Raw genomic sequence first — 17,769 nt, 5'->3', positions numbered from 1 at the left:
TGGCAAGTTCATGGCACCATCCCTGCCTCTCTTCCATGCACACCCCCGCCCCCACCAAAAAAAAAAAAAAGCCCGCATGGCAGACACCACAATACTCTTTTCCACTGAACTCAGCCTCAGAGTCATTTCCCACAGTTCTCCAGGCAGCCACTACCAGTTGGTTCGGGTGGGGAATTGAAATTATGAGGTTGGGGATTCTTTGTGGCTTACAGTTTTGCTGTTAGTATCTTCTGATTACAAGGAACAGGGAACCTTAAGAAAAAGAGGATTTATTTTAAGGATACACATAGTTTGGAGTCAGAGAGTTGTTCAGGATCCAAGGCAAGTCATGAGACTGGATTCTAGCCCTATGGTCCATCTGTTCAACCTCTCATAACATATCTGTGTCTCTGTTTTTAATGTGCCCCCATTTCCCAACTGGCCAATCCTCTTTGTATTCCACAGTCTAAATGCTTCAGAGAGCTAATTTAACATGCTTCTTTAATTACCATTGTGTATATTACTAAGCGTAGCCTTGGTGCCAGATTTTGTCGTGGGTCATGAATAGGCAGCCCTTGGGTAGGCAGCCCATGGATACTGGTAATGTTTTCTTTTTTCTTTTTTTGGTAATGTTTTCTTTATCTTAGTGGTAGTTATCCAGGTGTGTTCACTTCATGAAAATTCAAAATTCAACACGTGCTTATGTGCAAGTTTCTTTGTTATATTTTAATAAGTTTATTTTTCTAAAAATAGTTGTGGCAAACTGATCTCATTTTCTTTTTTGAAGGCTTTATCAAACTAGTACATCAGGAGAATGTCATAGACATATATGTTCATCTTAAAGAAGACATCTTTTAAAATTTCCTAAGACCGTTATGTGCAGTTCAGAGAGATGTGGGCTGGATAGTAGAAGAGTTATGTGAATTCTTAACTAGTGGAACAACTTACCCCAAAACTGACAATCAAGATCAACCTGAAGATAGGTTTCTGTCATAATGTGTGAGGGTTCTGTTTAGTATAGAGAGGAAATACAGGCCAAGCATGTGGGATCAAGGGCTGGGCTCTTCTGCTTAATAGCTGTTTGACCTTAGGGAACTTTTCCTTCCATGCCTCAGTCTTTCTATCTATAAAATGGGAGTGATAGAGTCTACATCTTAAGATGGTTTAGAGTACTGAGTGAACATAAATAGTGTTCAGAATAGTAGGCCACTAATATGCAGGTAGAATTTGTACAGTGGCAGAGTACTTTATAATTAAATCACCAAGTTAAAGAGCAAGACAAGTCCCTGTTAGAAGAAATGTCCCCAAAGTGGTCAGATGAACATCTGTCAGGGATGCTGTAAAGAGGTCCCTTCCTTTAATGAAAAGGTTGGATTAGTTGATCTCTCAAGGTCTAGGATTCTTTGACAGTCTAATTGTGCCCTAAATACTTGAAGTTATAATTCTGCTTATGGAGTAGTTCTATAGAATTACTTGCCAAGAGGAGACGGGGTCACCCATAACAAAATGGGCATGCTTTGGAAACATCTGAGAACTCGGAAAGCCAGTAGCTCATCTTTCCAATGTTGGGTGAAAACATGAGAAAGATACATTGCCTCAACCTAGAGAAAAACACCGACCTGTAAAACTGAAGAAAGAAGAAAGAAACAGAGATTTGGCTGCTTCATTTGTTCTTTAAAATGAACACCTGCCTTTACACATCCTCTGAAATATACATTAGGCCCAATAGGAATATACACCTTCAGTAATCTGCCAACAATATCAAGGTAACTGCCTTGCTTTTTTTGCAAGAAATTGTTTGCTAATTTTTTAAAAATCTGCTTTTATTATACTACAAAGCCATCAGGACTTTTTTTGGTGTAGAGCCCTCAGATTAAAGCCAAAGGCAATCAAACAAAACGAACAAAACTTAATGACTTGAGGAGTGGCCAAGATGGTGGAGCAGGAAGACCCTGAGCTCACCTCCTCCCAGAGGCACACCAAAATTGCAACTATTTATAGACAAAGTATCCATGAGAGGAACCTGAAGACTAGCAAAAAAGGTCTTCTAAGAGCTGACAGTTACAAAGAAGGAACCACAATGAGAAGGGGAGAAGGGGCAGAGATGCAATTAGTCAAGACTCATGCCCCCCAGGTAGGTGACACATGAATGGGAGGATAATTACAATTGCAGAAGTTCTCCCACAAAAGCAAGGGGTCCAAGCCCCACACTGGGCTTCCCATCCCAGGGATCCTGCACTGGGGAGACAAGCCCCTGGAACATTTGTCTTTGAAGGCCAGTGTAGGGAGACCCAGAGGTCTGTGGGAAATAGAGACCCCACTCTTAAATGGCACACACAGAATCTCACACACTCCAAGACCCAGGGCAGAAGCAGTAATTTGAAAGGAGGCTGGATCAAACCCACTTGCTGATCTTGGAGAGCCTCCTGAAGAGGCAGGAGGCAACTGAAATTCACCCTGGGCACATAGATGCCAGCAGCCGCCATTTTGGGGAGTTCAACCCACCATGAGGACACTGGCACTGGTAAGCACTACTTTGGAATCCTCCCTCTAGCTTATTAGTGCTGGAACCTACCTGCCCACCAGCCAGTCAGCACCCTCCTAGGATGCCCCAGGCCAGGTGCCCCAGATGGGCAGGGACACGACCTCACTCACCAGCAGAAAGGACCCCCTGAGGCCCCAGCCCTGCCCCAGGACACACCCTCACCTACCAGATGGCCCAGGACCCAGCCCCACCCAACTAGTGGGCCTACACCAGCTCTGGAACCTCCAGCCCCTCAGTCAGAGACCCCAGGACCCAGCTCCACCAGTGGGCTGACACTAGCCTTGGGAAGATGCCTCACCCACCAGTGGGGGGACACCAGCCCCATGAACACCAAGACCCTGCAGCCAGCTGTGTCAGGACCCGGTGCATTCACCAGCAAGCTAACACCAACTCCAGGATCACCAGGGCTCTGGCCCTGCCCACCTGCGGGCCAGCACCAAATCTGCAAACCCTGGCCCCCACAGCCAGAGACCCCAGGACCCATCTCCACCCATTAGTGGGCTAGCAGTAGCCCCAGGACCTGGCCTTGCCCACTAGTGGATGGGCATCAGCCCTGGGACCCCCTGGCCCCAAACCCTACCCACCAGTGGGCTGACCAAACCCCAGGACCACACAGACCACTGCCAGCCATGTCAAGATCACACCCACCCATTAGCAGGCCAGCACCACTCCAGGATGCCCTGGATCCTGGCCCTGCCCAATGGGAGGCCAAAACCAGCTCCAGGACACTTTGGGCCCCTCAGCCATCCATGTTAGGATCCGGCCCCACCTAATGGTGAGCCATCACCAGCTCTGGGTCACCTGGGACCCTTAGCCAGCCATATCAAGAAGCAGCCCCACCCACCAGCATCCCACACCAGCCCCAGGACACTCCTGGGCCATGGCCCCACCCATCAGTAGGCCAACACTAGCTCCGGGACCCCCAGCCCAGCATTCAGCCACTCTGGGACCAAGCTCCACCCACCAATGGGCTAGCACTATCCCTGGGACCCCCAGGCGGGATCTGTAGACAGTTGCCTCATGACCCAGCCCTGCCCACTGGTGAGCTGGCACAAGGACCAGGACACCCTTGGCTGTGCAGTCAGCCATGCCAAGACCCAGCCTAAACAAAATAGAGCCTTAAAACCAACTGGAATGATGGCCAGCAACACCTACCAGCATGCCCACAGTAGTCAGCCGACCACAATAGAAGGTCCCAAGCAGCCCACATAAGAGGGCACCCCTAAAGCAAGTAGCTCTGGTAACCACAGGAGAGTGTGCTGCCAGGACCCATAGGACATGTCCTGCATAAGGCCACTTCTCCATGATTGGGAAACATAACCAACCAACTAAATACATAGAAATAAAAACAGGAAATTAGGCAAAATGAGGCAACAGAGAGATATATTCCAAATAAAGGAAAAGAAAAAAAACCTCCAAAGAAGAACTAAGTGAAGTGCAGATAAGCAAATCTACTTGATAGAGAGTTCAAGGCAATGATCATAAAGATGCTCAAAGAAGAGCCTCCTTCTGTGTCTCTCATCCTGTAAGAACCTTGAAACATCCTTCAGGTGGCTCCTATCTTGTGGGAATGTTATTCACAGAAAATCATATCACCTTGTAAGGCCTTCCTCTGGTCTCAGGGAAGGTATAAAGGAAAGTAGGAGGGGCCGGACAGAGGGGTCAATGGTTGCCTGGAGAGGTGGCTATCGACAGAACCACAGGCAGGGAGGAAGCTGTGCTAATTAACTGGATCTGGCTCTACAGCTTCCTTAGTCTCCTAAGCCCAGGATGATACCTGCCTCCCTCAGTGTGCTCTGGCTAAGCTTAGAAATGCTTCCTTAGGAGGAGACCGAATAAATTTGAGTTTTGAAGTCAGAGGCCCCAGATCTGAATACCAGTTAAGCCACTTCCTGGCTGGGTGATTCTACCAAGTTAACTTATCCTCTCTCAGTTTCAGTTTTCTCATCTGAAAATGTGCATAAAATCAGAACCTCTCTCTGTGGATTTTTGGTGAGGATTAAATGAAAAGGTTCTCAGAACTGTGAAAATATAAAATGAGTACTAAATAAATATCATTAGTTGCTGTGGGGGAAAAAAAAGATGCTCAAAGAACTCAAGAGAAGAATGAATGAAAAGAGTGAGAAGTTAGAAGTTTTTAACAAAGAGTTAGAAAATATATAGAAGAACCAAACAGAGGTGAAGAATTCAATAACTGAAATTAAAAATATACTAGAAGGAATCAACAGTAGATTAGATAATATAGAGGAACATATCAGTGATTTGGAAGACAGAGTAATTACTGTCTGAAATTACTGAAACTGAACTGAAAAAATAATAAAAAGAAATGAGGACAGTTTAAGAAACCTCTGGGACAACATCAAGCATACTAACATTCACATAATAGGGGTTCCAGAAGGAGAAGAGAGAGAGAAGGGGGCAGAGAAATATTTGAAGACATAATAGCTGAAAACGTCCCTTCCTGGGAAAGGGAAATAGACATCCAGATCCAGGAAGCACAGTGAGTCTCAACATGATTGACTGAAAGAGAACCACACCAAGACACATTGTAATTAAAATGGTGAAAATTAAAGATAAATAGAAAATATTAAAAGCAGCAAGGGAAAAGCAGCAAGTTATATACAAAGGAACTCCCGTAAGGCTATCAGCTGGCTTTTCAGGAGAAACTCTGCAGGCCAGGAGGGAGTGACACAATATATTTAAAATGATGATAAGGAAAAACCTACAACCAAGAATACTCTACCCAGCAAGGCTCTCATTCAGATTTGATGGAGAGATCCAAAGTTTTACAGACAAGCAAAAGTTAAAAGAGTTCAGCATCACCAAACCAGTGTTACAAGAAATGTTAAAGGGACTTCTCTGAGCAAAAAAGAGAAGGCCACAACTAAGAACATAAAAATTACAAAATGAAAAAGCTCATCAGTAAAGGCAAATAACTACTTTAAATGTAAATGGACTAAATGCTCCAATCAAAGACATAGAATGGCTACAAAAACAAGACCCACATATATGCTGCCTACAAAAGACTCAGTTAAGATCTAAAGACACACACAGACTGAAAGTGAGGGGATGGAAAAAGGTATTTTATACAAATAGAAACAAAAAGGAAGCCGAGGTAGCAATATTTATATCAGACAAAATAGATCTTAAAACAAAGATTGTAACAAGAGACAAAGAAGGACATTACATAATGATCAAGAGATCAATCCAATGAGAAGATATAACAATTGTAAATATATATGGACTCAGCACAGGAGCATTTATTTATTTATTTATTTTTAAATTTATTTATTTTTTATTTTATTTATTTTTGGCTGTGTTGGGTCTTCGTTGCTGTGCATGGGCTTTCTCTAGTTGCAGTGAGCGGGGGCTACTCTTCATTGCTGTGTGCAGGCTTCTCATTGCGGTGGCTTCTCTTGTTGCAGAGCATGGGCTCTAGGCACATGGGCTTCAGTTGTTGTGGCGCATGGGCTCAGTAGTTGTGGCTCGCAGGCTCTAGAGCACAGGCTCAGGAGTTGTGGTGCACGGGCTTAGTTGCTCCGTGGCATGTGGGATCTTCCCAGACCAGGGCTCGAACCCGTGCCCCCTGCATTGGCAGGCAGATTCTTAACCACTGCGCCACCAGGGAAGTCCCAGCACAAGAGCATTTAAATACAAAGAGCAAATATTAATAGACATAAAGGGAGAAATTGACAGTAAAACAATAATAGGGGACTTTAACAACACACAGATAGCAATGGACAGCTCTTCCAGGGAGAAAATCAATAAGGAAACACTGGCCTTAAACAACACATTAGACTAGATGGACTTAATAGATATATATAGAACATTTCATCCAAAAGCAGCAGAATACATATTCTTTTCAGGTGCACATGAAATGTTCTCCAGGGTAGATCATATGCTAGGCCACAAAACGAGTCTCAGTAAATTTAAGAAGATTGAAGTTATATAAAGCCTCTTTCTGATCACAAACCTATGAGACTAGAAATCAACTGTAAGAAAAAAACTACAAAAAACACAAACACGTGGAGGCTAAACAATATACTACTAAACAACGAATGGGTCACTGAAGAAATCGAAGAAATTAAAAAAGAAATCTGGAGAAAAATGAAAATGAAAACACAATGACCCAAAATCTACGAGATGCAGCAAAAGCAGTTCTAAGGGGCTTCCCTGGTGGCGCAGTGGTTGAGAGTCTGCCTGCCGATGCAGGGGACACGGGTTCGAGCCCTGGTCTGGGAAGATCCCACATGCCACAGAGCAACTAGGCCCGTGAGCCACAACTACTGAGCCCGCGCGTCTGGAGCCTGTGCTCCGCAACGGAAGAGGCCACGATAGTGAGAGGCCCGCGCACCGCCATGAAGAGCGGTCCCCACTTGCTGCAACTAGAGAAAGCCCTCACACAGAAACAAAGACCCAACACAGCCATAAATAAATAAATAAATAAATAAATAAAATTTTTATAAATAAACAAACTCAAAATGGATTAAAGACTTAAATGTAAGACCTGAAACCATAAACTCCTGAAAGAGAAATAGGCAGTACTCTCTTTGACATTGGTCTTAGCAATACTTTTTTTTTTTTCATATATCTCCAGGCAAAGGCAACAACAGCAAAAATTTAAAAAAGGAACTACATCAAACTATAAAGTTTTGCACAGTGAAGGAAGCTATCAGCAAAATTAAAAGGCCACCTACTGAATGGGAGAACCTATTTGCAAATGATATATTCAATAAGGGATTAATATCCAAAATACACAAAGAACTCATACAACTCAACATCAAAGAACAAACAACCCAATTTTAAAATGGCCACAGATCTGGATGGACATCTTTCCAAAGAAAACATACAGATGGCCAACAGGCATGTGAAAAGGATGCTGAACATCACTTATCATCAGGGAAATGCAAATCAAGACCACAATGAGATATCACCTCACATCTGTCAGAATGGTTATTATAAAAAAGATAACAAATAACAATTGTTGGCCAGGATGTGGAGAAAAGGGAACCCTCATGCACTTTTGGTGGGAATGTAAATTGGTGCAGCCACTGTGGAAAACAGTAAGGAGGTTTCTCAAAAAATTAAAAATAGAGCTACCATATGATCCAGAAATTCTACTTCTGTATATTTATCTGAAGAAAATGAAAACACTAATTAGAAAAGCTATATGCACCCCTATATTCATTGCAGCATTATTTACAATAGTCAAGATATGGAAACAACCTAAGTGCCCATCAAAAGATGAAAGATTAAGAAGATGTGATACACACACACACACAGGACTATTACTCAGCCACAAAAAAAAGAATGACATTTTACCATTTGTGACAACATGGATGGATCAGAGGGTGTTATGCTAAGTGATATAAGTCAGACAGAGAAAGACAAATATTGCATAATATCACTTATTGTGGAATCTAAAAAACAAATGAAAGTGAGCCCATGCGCTCTGGAGCCCAGGTACCACAACTAGAGAGAAGCCTGTGTTGCAACGAAGAGCCCACCTACTGCAACTAAAATAAAAATAAATAATAAATAAATAAAAAATAAAAATAAATATTTTTAAAAATTTTAAAAAATAAAATAAAAAATAAAAAACAACGTTTTTCCATTTTGAAACAGCGGACTGAATATCTTTTCACACCCCAATATCTCACTGAAAAGGCAGAAGAAGAAATAGAAAAATACAATAGAAGATTAACTATCCAGGAATCTAAATACCAAAAACATCCAAATAAAGGAATTTCTCTAAAAAAAACAAAAAAACAAAAAACAAACGAACAAACATAACAAAACAGAAACAGAGTCATAGATACAGAGAACAAACAGGTGTTGCCAGAGCGAAGGGGGCTAGGGGGAGGAGAGAAATAAGTGAGGGAAGATTAAGAGGTACAAACTTTCAGTTACAAAATGAATGAGTCATAGGTATGAAATATACAGCATGAGGAATATAGTCAATAATTAGGTAATATCTTTGTATGGTGACAGATGACAACTAGACTTATCATGGTGATCGTTTTGAAATGTATAGCAATATTGAATCACTGTGTTGTATACCAGGAACTAATATAGTGTTATAATTCAATTCTCCTTCAAAAACAAACCAACCAACAAACAAACTCATAGAAAAAGAGATCAAATTTATGACTACCAGTGGTGAGGGGAGGGGAAATTAAATGAAGACAGTCAAAAGGTACAAACTTCTAGTTACAGGATAAATAAGTATTAGAGATGTAATGTACAACATGATAAATATAATTAACACTGTTGTATGTTATAAATGAAAGTTGTTGGAAGAGTAAGTCCTAAGAGTTCTCATCACAAGGAAAAATGTATGTTTTCTATTTCTTTAGTTTCGCATCTATATGAGATGATGGATGCTCACTAAACTTATTGTGGTCATCATTTCATGATGTATGTAAGTCAAATTGTATTGTACACCTTAAACTTATACAGTGCTGTATGTCAATTATAACTCAGTAAAACTGGGAAAAAGTCAGCAAATTATTATTTAAAGTAAAAAAATTAAAACTTAATGGCTTGAGATTTTTGATATGTATTTATACTATTAAATAGCAAAGTAACAGAGATCCAGAAATGTAATATTTACTCAAAGAAAAATGGTCTTAAAAAGTCAGGAGAAAATGCCCCCTACAGCTCCTTGCTGCAACTTCATCTCAAGAGAACATAGGAGAAAACCCTAAAAAGGGGTCACTTTATTTAGGGTTAAATGATTCTATGAACACAGAACCATTCAACTATATATGGAAATATAAAATTCTCAATATTGGTCAAACAAACACAAAATCTCCAAGTGGCTTAATAAGTGTACAAATTCTCAAAATTGTATTTCCTATTATTACAAGTGTTTATATTTCTAGTTACATTTTTCCTATCTATAATCTTAAGCATTAAGTATTTTAGAAACATATTGTACTTACAATATACATACAAAAAAGTACACATATCTTAGGTGGACAATATGAATTTTTACAAACTACACATACCCATGTAATAAGCCCCTAGATAAAAACTGAACATTAACACTGTTTTGAAATTTTTTATTCACTTTCAAGAGGAAAAAATTAATGTTCTATTCTGGATACTTGGTGGTATGGCATGTAACTTTAAAAGCAACATTCCCATCTTGAACATCTTCTGGGACTTTCTGTTTTTTTTTCACTTTTATTTATTTATTTATTTGGCTGCGTTGGGTCTTAGTTGCGGCACAGGGGATCTTCGATGAGGCATGCGAGATCTTTCGTTTTGGTGCACGGGCTTCTCTCTAGTTGTGGCTTGTGGGCTCCAGAGCACGTGGGCTAGGTAGTAGCAGCATTTGTGCTCTCTAGATGCGGTGCGCGGGCTCTAGAGTGCGCACGCTTAGTTGCCCCACAGCATGTGGGATCTTAGTTCCTGGACCAGGGATCGAACCCACGTCCCCTGCATTGTAAGGCGGATTCTTAACAACTGGACCACCAGGGAAGTCCCCCTTCTAGGACTTTCAGTATCACTTGTGGTAGACAAAATAATAGCTTCCTCAAGATAGCCGTGTCCTAATCCCCAGAACCTGTGAATATGTTTCCTTACATACCAAAAGAGTCTTTGCAGGTGTGATTGAATTAAGGCTTCTGAGATGGGAAGATTATCCTGAACTATCTGAGTGGATCCAATGTAATAAATTATAAGGGTCTTTTTAAGTAAAAGAGGCAGGCAGGAGAGCCAGAGAAGGAGATGTGACAAGGGAAGCAGATGTCAGAAAGAGCATAAGCCAAGGAATGTGGGTAGCCTCTAGAAACTGGAAAAGGCAAGGAAGCAGATTCTCCCCTGCAGCCTAAGGAAGACAAAACTACTGATACCTTTGTTTTTTTTAATTGAGATATAATTGACATATAACATTATATTAGGTTCAGGTGTACAACACAAGGGTTTGACATATGTGTATCTTATGAAATGATCACCACAATAAATCTAGTTAACATTGATCACCGCACATAGTTATAAAAATTTTTCTTGTGATGATATCTACACTGCTTCTTTGATTTTAGCCCCTCAAAACCCATTTCAGACTCCTAACCTCCAGAACTGGAAGATAATACAATCGTATTTTTAAGCCACTAAGTTTTATGTAATTTGTTACAGCAGCGGTAGGAAACTAATACGCCATCTGGAGTCTGGTGAATCTGTGTCCAGAATCATATATCTTATTGCCTATCTAATAGCTTCATGTGGCTATCTCATAGGCATCTCAAACCTAACATCACAAATTAAACCTTTCTTTTTAACTCCCCAAACCTGCTCACTCCTTCAGCTTTTCTCATCTTGGTAAATGGCACCAATCACCCAACTACTAATGCCAGACATCTGGAAGTCAACCTTGTTTCCTTCGTTTTCTCTGTCATCCTCTCATACCCAATCCATAATGAAGTTGCATCAATTCTACTTCCAAACTAAATATCATATCGATCCACTTCAAATGAGTTTCACTGCCACCATTTTTTTTACAATTACTTTTATTTTATTCTCTTTAATATGGAATGTGTGCATATACTACAAAATACAAAAGATATAAGTAGGAATTCAGTGAAAAGTCTATCTCCTCCCAGCCCTTCCAGATGCAATTAGTGGTACCAGGTTGTTTGTATGTGTATGTTTGTGTGTGTGTGTGTGTTTGTGTGTGTATTTCAGAGGCTTTTTTTTTCCACTGCTACCATTCTTGACTCTCACCCAATCCCTTCTCCACAGAACAGCCAAAGTGATATTTAAAAAAGAAATCTCCTAGCACTTCCTTGCATGAAACCCCTTAATGTCTGTCCTTTTGTGGCTGATATGACCTTTTGGTGGCTCCAAGCTAGCTGCAGGGGAACTAACAGTTCACAAGTATTCCGCAAATTAGAGCATCATTAACTGAAATACGTCAAGTGCAAAAGTTTGATTGGACTTGAAATTCACTTTATAGCAAGAACCGTCAATGAATTGTTGGGCTGTTTAAATAGTTTCGCCTGTGATAAATTCTTTAATGGTTGTAAAAAAAATATTTTAATGTTTTGTATCACCAACTCAAAGCTTCTTGTCAATGGTGACTAGGAATTTGAAACGATCATTAGAAAGTCTTCATCAGGAGTTGTGTGAGGCCTTTCCCGCCAGTTTCTCTGCCACCTATGTGCTCCTCCGTGCAGCAGGAAGGCCTGGGGGTTCCAAGCAGGGGGGGCAGAGGCTGAGCTCATTATAAGGATCAGCTGGTCTCTGCCTTGCCTGAGTCATCATCAGCACTCCACTGAGCCCTCTAGCAGACACGGTTCTGGAGTGGCACAGCTTCACTCAGGAGAGGGCTCTGGGTCGACCCCCAGACGACCGTATTGTTTTGGTCATGCCTATGAAATGACTGCGTGACTGGAAGGCGTAAGAAATTACATCTCGGGCCCAAGGCCAAAACAACTGCCTCGTGCGGCGCTCGGCTTCCGAACTTTCGCGTGGCAGGCAGACGAGCCCAGCCGGGGCGGGACACTGGCCGGCCGCCCAGGGCTGTGCCACGACCACGGAAGGCGCCACCCCGCCCCGGCCTCCTCGCGCAGCCAATCGCAGAATTCCTCCCCGCTCACGTAAGGCGCGTCGGCAGATTCGGGTGGGAATGCAGGGCGCGCGGGCTGTGCGGGGTGGGGGTCGAGGCGCGTCATCGCCCGCGGGACCGAGTGGCGGAAGCCAAGGGGGCGGTCTCGCGCCGGCCTGCTTTCCGGCACGGCGCTCAGCTCTCGTCCGCAAGGCCCGGCAGCGGCAGCGGCGACGCGGGAGGAACGGCGGAGCGGCGCCTGGTGAGACCCGCGCGCCCGCCGGGGACTCGGGGGAGGCGGGCTCGGGGAGCGCAGCCTCCGGGCCCGCACGCCGAGGCCTCAGCTCCCCGGCCAGAGGCTCCGCACCCGGCCCGGCCTCGCTCTGTCTCCCGCGGGCCTGCACGCCAGGGCCGCTCTTTAGTTCCGCTGTGGGCTCAGCCTTTGGCCCGTGGAGCAGACGGGTGGAGTGCGGACCCCGGTCGAATAACCGGGAGTGGGGCGCGGGGTGTTAGAGGGAGGCCAGCTGCACTCCATCCCACCGGCTGTCCTGAAAGATAGCGAGCATCCCGTCACGGAGGTGTGCAGGAGAGGGCGGAGAGCTCCGTGACGGACAAGTGGCCCCGGGGTGTAAAGGGTTGGACTGAAAGATCATCTTGAGGGTCTGCGCCCATCCCTGACTGTATTCTGAGTCTGGGCTTCCTTGGAAGCTTGTTATGCGTTTATTTTCCCCCCAATCCGGAGCACACTTGTAAAAAAGCACGAAAAAGTATTTTTTTGGAATCCTGGTGGAGAAGAGGGGTGTGGTACAGCTTGGCATTTAGAGATAACTGGTTAAGCCGACTATGGAAGCTCAGAAAGAAGTCACACCAGAGTTTCTGAATTTCAGACCCTCCTGATTCCTGTGTCATCCCGTCTGCACTGAGGGAAGAGAGTGATACATCATATGTTCCCTTCATTCCCATGGTGCCTGGCAGGACCAGGCATAAGGAAGGTTCTCACTCATGGGTGTTTATGAAATGAACAGACACAGGCAAACACTGGATATGGGCGCTATCTTGAATGCTGATTTGGTATTTGGTTCTGGTAATTGTTAACTGTGATTTGGGGCAAGTAAATTGGTTTTCGCTGTACCTCAGTGTGCCGGTTTGTGAAATCGGGCTAATAAGATAGGGCTGTGAGGATGATGTGAGTTAATGCTTGTAAAGCTCTTAACACAGTGCTTGGCAGTTGTTTACTTTGATGGTTTCCTCTGCTCAGAGACTGTTTGAGCAAAGTGTTTGTCTTTTTCCATAGTTGAGTGGGACAACAGTATTTATTTTTCTGGACAGGGTCACTCACCTTTTGTCAGTATTTGTAATGGTCAGTCTTGAGTTGAAAGAATGCAGGTTTCTCAGAGATTGCCAGTGAGTTCAAGGTGAAGGTGTATTTTTCGGGTATTTTTCTGGTTTTAGTGCCTCTGGTTACTAACTATTACGGAATTGAGTGAAATGGATGTAAATATCCAATCCACCTGCTTTCTGAGCTTTAGGGTTTAAGGACTGTGGACAGTGCATCTTCAGTGTCCATTTAAAAGATTTCTTGTTTTTAATAAAATACTTCAAATATGCTGAAAAGGACAGAACAGTACGACACTCTCCCAATCATCAAGATTGAAGACATATTAACATGTTACCATGTTAGTTTCAGACCTCTACTTATGTTTTTTTATAAATGTTTACATAGACAACAAAAATCCTTTAGGCCCTCTTTTCCTTTCCCTTCCCTTCTCCTTCAGACGTAACTACTTTCCTGAGTTGCTGTGTAATTTTACTACAGATTAATAAACAACATACAGTAATGTTTTACATATTTTAAAAAATGGCCCTTTTTATCTAACTTTTTAGAATTTTGTTTTCCTCTAATGTTATGTTTTTGAGGTTTATCAATATTGACACACTTAGACATAGTCCATTTGTTTTCATTGCTGACTAGGATTCCATTGTGTAAAGAAACTAGTTTTATCTTGTTTTACATTGCACTTTATGCAACTTAAATCCTCCTGTTATAGTTTAAGTCCATTATGTCACATTTATTCATTCCATACTGGTCATGGAGACTTTGGTCACAGTTCTTAGTATAAAAATGGATCCTTGGGCATGACATTTTATACAGAACAAATAATAATGTACACTAGGCGGAGAAAGAAAATTTGTTAATTTTGTTCCTGGTGCTTCTGTTTGGGAAAGTGAACTGGTGAAGATCTATTATGTGGCCAGGTGTCATGTACTAGATTGTAAGTTCCTAAAAATCAGAGGTGAGGTCTTTCTCAGCTCTGTCTCTCAGTTTTTGTTTTGTTTTGTTTTGGCCATGCCATGTGGCACGTGGGATCTTGGTTCCCCGAGCAGGGATCAAACCCACGCCCCCTGCATTGGAAGCGTGGAGTCTTAACCACTGGACTGCCAGGGAAGTCCCTCTCAGTTTTCTTTACAGTGCTCTGCACAGAGTCAGTTCTCAATAAGTGTTTGTGACATTGGTCATTTTTACTTCCAGGGCTCTCATAACCCTACATATATTTGAAAAGTTGATGGCCAGCAATTTTCAAAATTGCACTTTTATGTTTGATATTTCTAATGCCTTTGAACTTTCCCATTTTACCACTTAATTCAGAAACATAAGAGCAGTTAAAAAAACAAGGTATGCAACAACAGTGTAGCATATGTTACTAACTGCATGATACACACTCTATGTATTTATAAAATATATTTGTATTTATATGTGTGAAGAAATGTATATTTATTTGTATATGCATAGTTTATCTGCAGAAGGATAGATAAGAAACTAGTAATTCTAACCATCCAGGGAGAAGAACTACATGTCTGGGAACACAGATGGGAAGACTTTTTGCTCTATAGCCTCTTGTGCCTTTTCAATTTTAAACCATGTGAATGTACTACCTAATCAAAAAAAATAAGTTAGTTAAATAAAAAATTATTTTTAAAAAAGAATTCTCCCCTTAACAAAGGATTTTTACCATTTTTTTCCCCCTGAGATTTAACTTTCTTCCTTAAAAAAGTTTTGGCCTTAGTAACATTGTTTTATTTTTCATAGTTTGTGTATATGGCTACCTTACTTTCAGTTTTGGTATAATAACCTTTGAGTTACTTGGTAAATACTAACATTTTAGAATTGCCCAATGGAAAGTTTACTATTCTCTTAAAATAAATACAAATTTATCAACCATAAATGATTTGCTTTGCCTCACCCAGCAAATTAAATATCACCAACAATTTATTCAGCTCAAATTTAATGATGAGTGGAAAAAGGTTTATGTACAAGAACACTTAGGACAACCGTTTTTGGAAAAATATTTTTGTCTCTTTGGTTAGGTAGTGCTTAGATCTCACAAATACAACTCGCTTGACGAATGCTCACTTCACTATTTTACAAATGCTTTCCATTGGGTGGAATTAGCTCTTACTGGAGATTATAAATTCTGAATGGGCCTAATGATGGGCAATTTGTGATTATAGAAGTTCTAGCCTATGAGAGATGAGATATCAATAGCAGAAGGCTACTGACGAGATTTCCACTGAGTTTCAGAGTCTACCCTGATTGAAAAGGCAGCTCCCCTTTTATTGGCATCTTTACTCAAGCTTCTCTGGATTCCTGATTGCAAATTCTGAATATTGATACACTTCCAGAGACATAAGCATTGAGATCAGTCCATGAAGTGAAATTTTACATTGATATAAGGAAGTTTAAAAAGCTCCTTGAAACATAGCTCTTATCCCTTGCCCCTGGTTTTTACTTTTTGAAAGGAGGGTATAGAATGGTGGGGGGATGGGTGGGCAAAGGAGTTGAGGAATAGTATATGTGTGTATGATGGGGCCACACTGCTGAGAGGGAGGCAGCCACGAAGAGGGGTGGAGTAAGGAGGAACTGAGGTTTATGCGAAGGCTTTCCAGAAGAGATGACACTTAGCCTTAGTTCTAAAGGATGAGGAAGAATCCAGGCAAGAGGGAAAGGAAGTTTTAGGTAGAGGAGCTTGCATCTAGAAAGGCACAGAGATATGGAGACCCACAGGTTGAACTGCAGGCACTTTGGCGTGGCTTTGGTTCAGAGTAAGGATAGTTAGTTGTAAGGGGACAAATGGTTGGAAGGATGAACTAAGTCCAGATCAGCAATTTGGAATTTATCCATAGGTGGTATATCCTGTTTAGCAGTGTAATCAGATTTATAAACTTTGGAAAGATCACCCTGAAAGTTTTTGGGAGGCAGGGCAAGACTAGAGATGGGCAAACCTCTTTGACAGCTGTTAGAATAGTTCTGACCTAAGATCAGGGATTGGACTGGGGGATGTTCTGGTGGGTGGGGATGGAGAGGAGATAGATTTGAAAGATTCATTCAGGAGGTTGAATTGACAGGACTGAGGAGGTACAGGGTGAGGAGCAGAGAAGACAAGGATGTCAAGGCATTTGGATGAGTGGAAGTTCATAACAGAGTTAGAGAATAAGGAAGGAGGAACAGGTTTGGTAAAGAAAGTGAGTTCAGTTTGGGACAGTGACTTTGACGTGCCTATGGGACAGGAGATAGCTGGTAGGTATTTGGAGTTGTCAAGTGTGTAGGTACTGGCTATGGATGCTAATGAGGCCTTGAAGGTAGGGGTTTTTGTTTCATCTTAACTCATCTTTTCCTCAGCACTAATCACAGTGCTTTGTATATAGTGTGTAGCGTGAGGGTGAATAGCTCACATTCCTTACAGGTGTGATCTTGAATCTTGGGGAAGTAATTTCCTCTCTTAAGACTTGTGTTTTTCTCTTTCTGTAAGTGGGGAAGTTGAACTAGATCAGTGGTTCTCAACCAAACTTTCGCTCTAGTCTGGTATGTTTGGATCAATTGTGAGGAATGGCAAGTAATTTTTAATTAATAATAAAGAGCTGATGTTTGCTTGCCTTTTCAATGAGAGTTGATTTATATTAAACTCTTTTAAAATTGCATTCCAGCATGCTTTCTTAAGTGTAAGAGAAAAGGGTGGAGTCATAGTTGGTCTGCTGGAATTTCATAACTTGATATACCAGTTGGGTGTGTCACACAGAAGGGGGGTGGAAAAAAGTTAAGAATCACTATACTAAACGGTGCTTAAGGACTTAAGACTGCAAAATTTTACGTTTATATCTAGGACCTATCATTCTGATTATAAAGAATTTTTATTTTTTGTGTTTATAATGTCTTTTTAAAATTTATTTTTTACTGAAGTATAGTTGAACTACAATGTTGTGTTAATTACTGCTGTACAGCAAAGTGACTCATTTATACATATATATACATTCTTTTTCATATTCTTTTGCATTATGGTTTATCATAGGATATTAATTTTTATTTTTGCGACTTCAGGAACTCTATTTTAAGAACCTCTCAAAAAGAAAAAAACAAGTCATGGAGAAGAAGGAGAATAACCGAAAGCTTCGGGTTTGTGTTGCTACTTGCAACCGTGCTGATTATTCTAAACTCGCCCCAATCATGTTTGGCATTAAAATGGAACCTGAGTTCTTTGAACTTGACGTGGTGGTACTTGGCTCTCACCTGATAGATGACTATGGGTAAGATGAAAGCATTTTCTTACGATATTCTTCATTGCAACATGATGTACTGGTGAGACCTTCGGTCTTGGAGCTGTGTGGACTTGGCTTCAAATCCCAATTCTACCACTTAGTT

General features: G+C 41.7%; 1 protein-coding gene across 2 annotated transcripts in view; it reads left to right on the top strand.

Annotated features, from left to right (window-relative positions):
- The first annotated feature begins 12,195 nt into the window (after positions 1-12,195).
- The window catches only part of GNE (glucosamine (UDP-N-acetyl)-2-epimerase/N-acetylmannosamine kinase), a 40,367-nt gene continuing 34,793 nt past the window's right edge, over positions 12,196-17,769 (top strand). The window contains exons 1-2 of one of the 2 annotated variants that reach the window (XM_059925072.1): positions 12,196-12,336; positions 17,449-17,654. In XM_059925072.1, coding sequence (XP_059781055.1) covers positions 17,491-17,654 — 164 coding nt within the window. In that variant the 5' untranslated portion in view covers positions 12,196-12,336; positions 17,449-17,490. The remainder of the gene's footprint in view (positions 12,337-17,448; positions 17,655-17,769) is intronic. The other variant, XM_059925071.1, reaches the window with a different exon arrangement.

The sequence above is a fragment of the Balaenoptera ricei genome, chromosome 6, assembly GCF_028023285.1.
Source record: "Balaenoptera ricei isolate mBalRic1 chromosome 6, mBalRic1.hap2, whole genome shotgun sequence".
NCBI classification, from domain to species: Eukaryota; Metazoa; Chordata; class Mammalia; order Artiodactyla; family Balaenopteridae; genus Balaenoptera; species Balaenoptera ricei.
The sequence above is the reverse complement of the archived record's forward strand: the minus strand, read 5'-3'. Positions and strand labels throughout refer to the sequence as shown.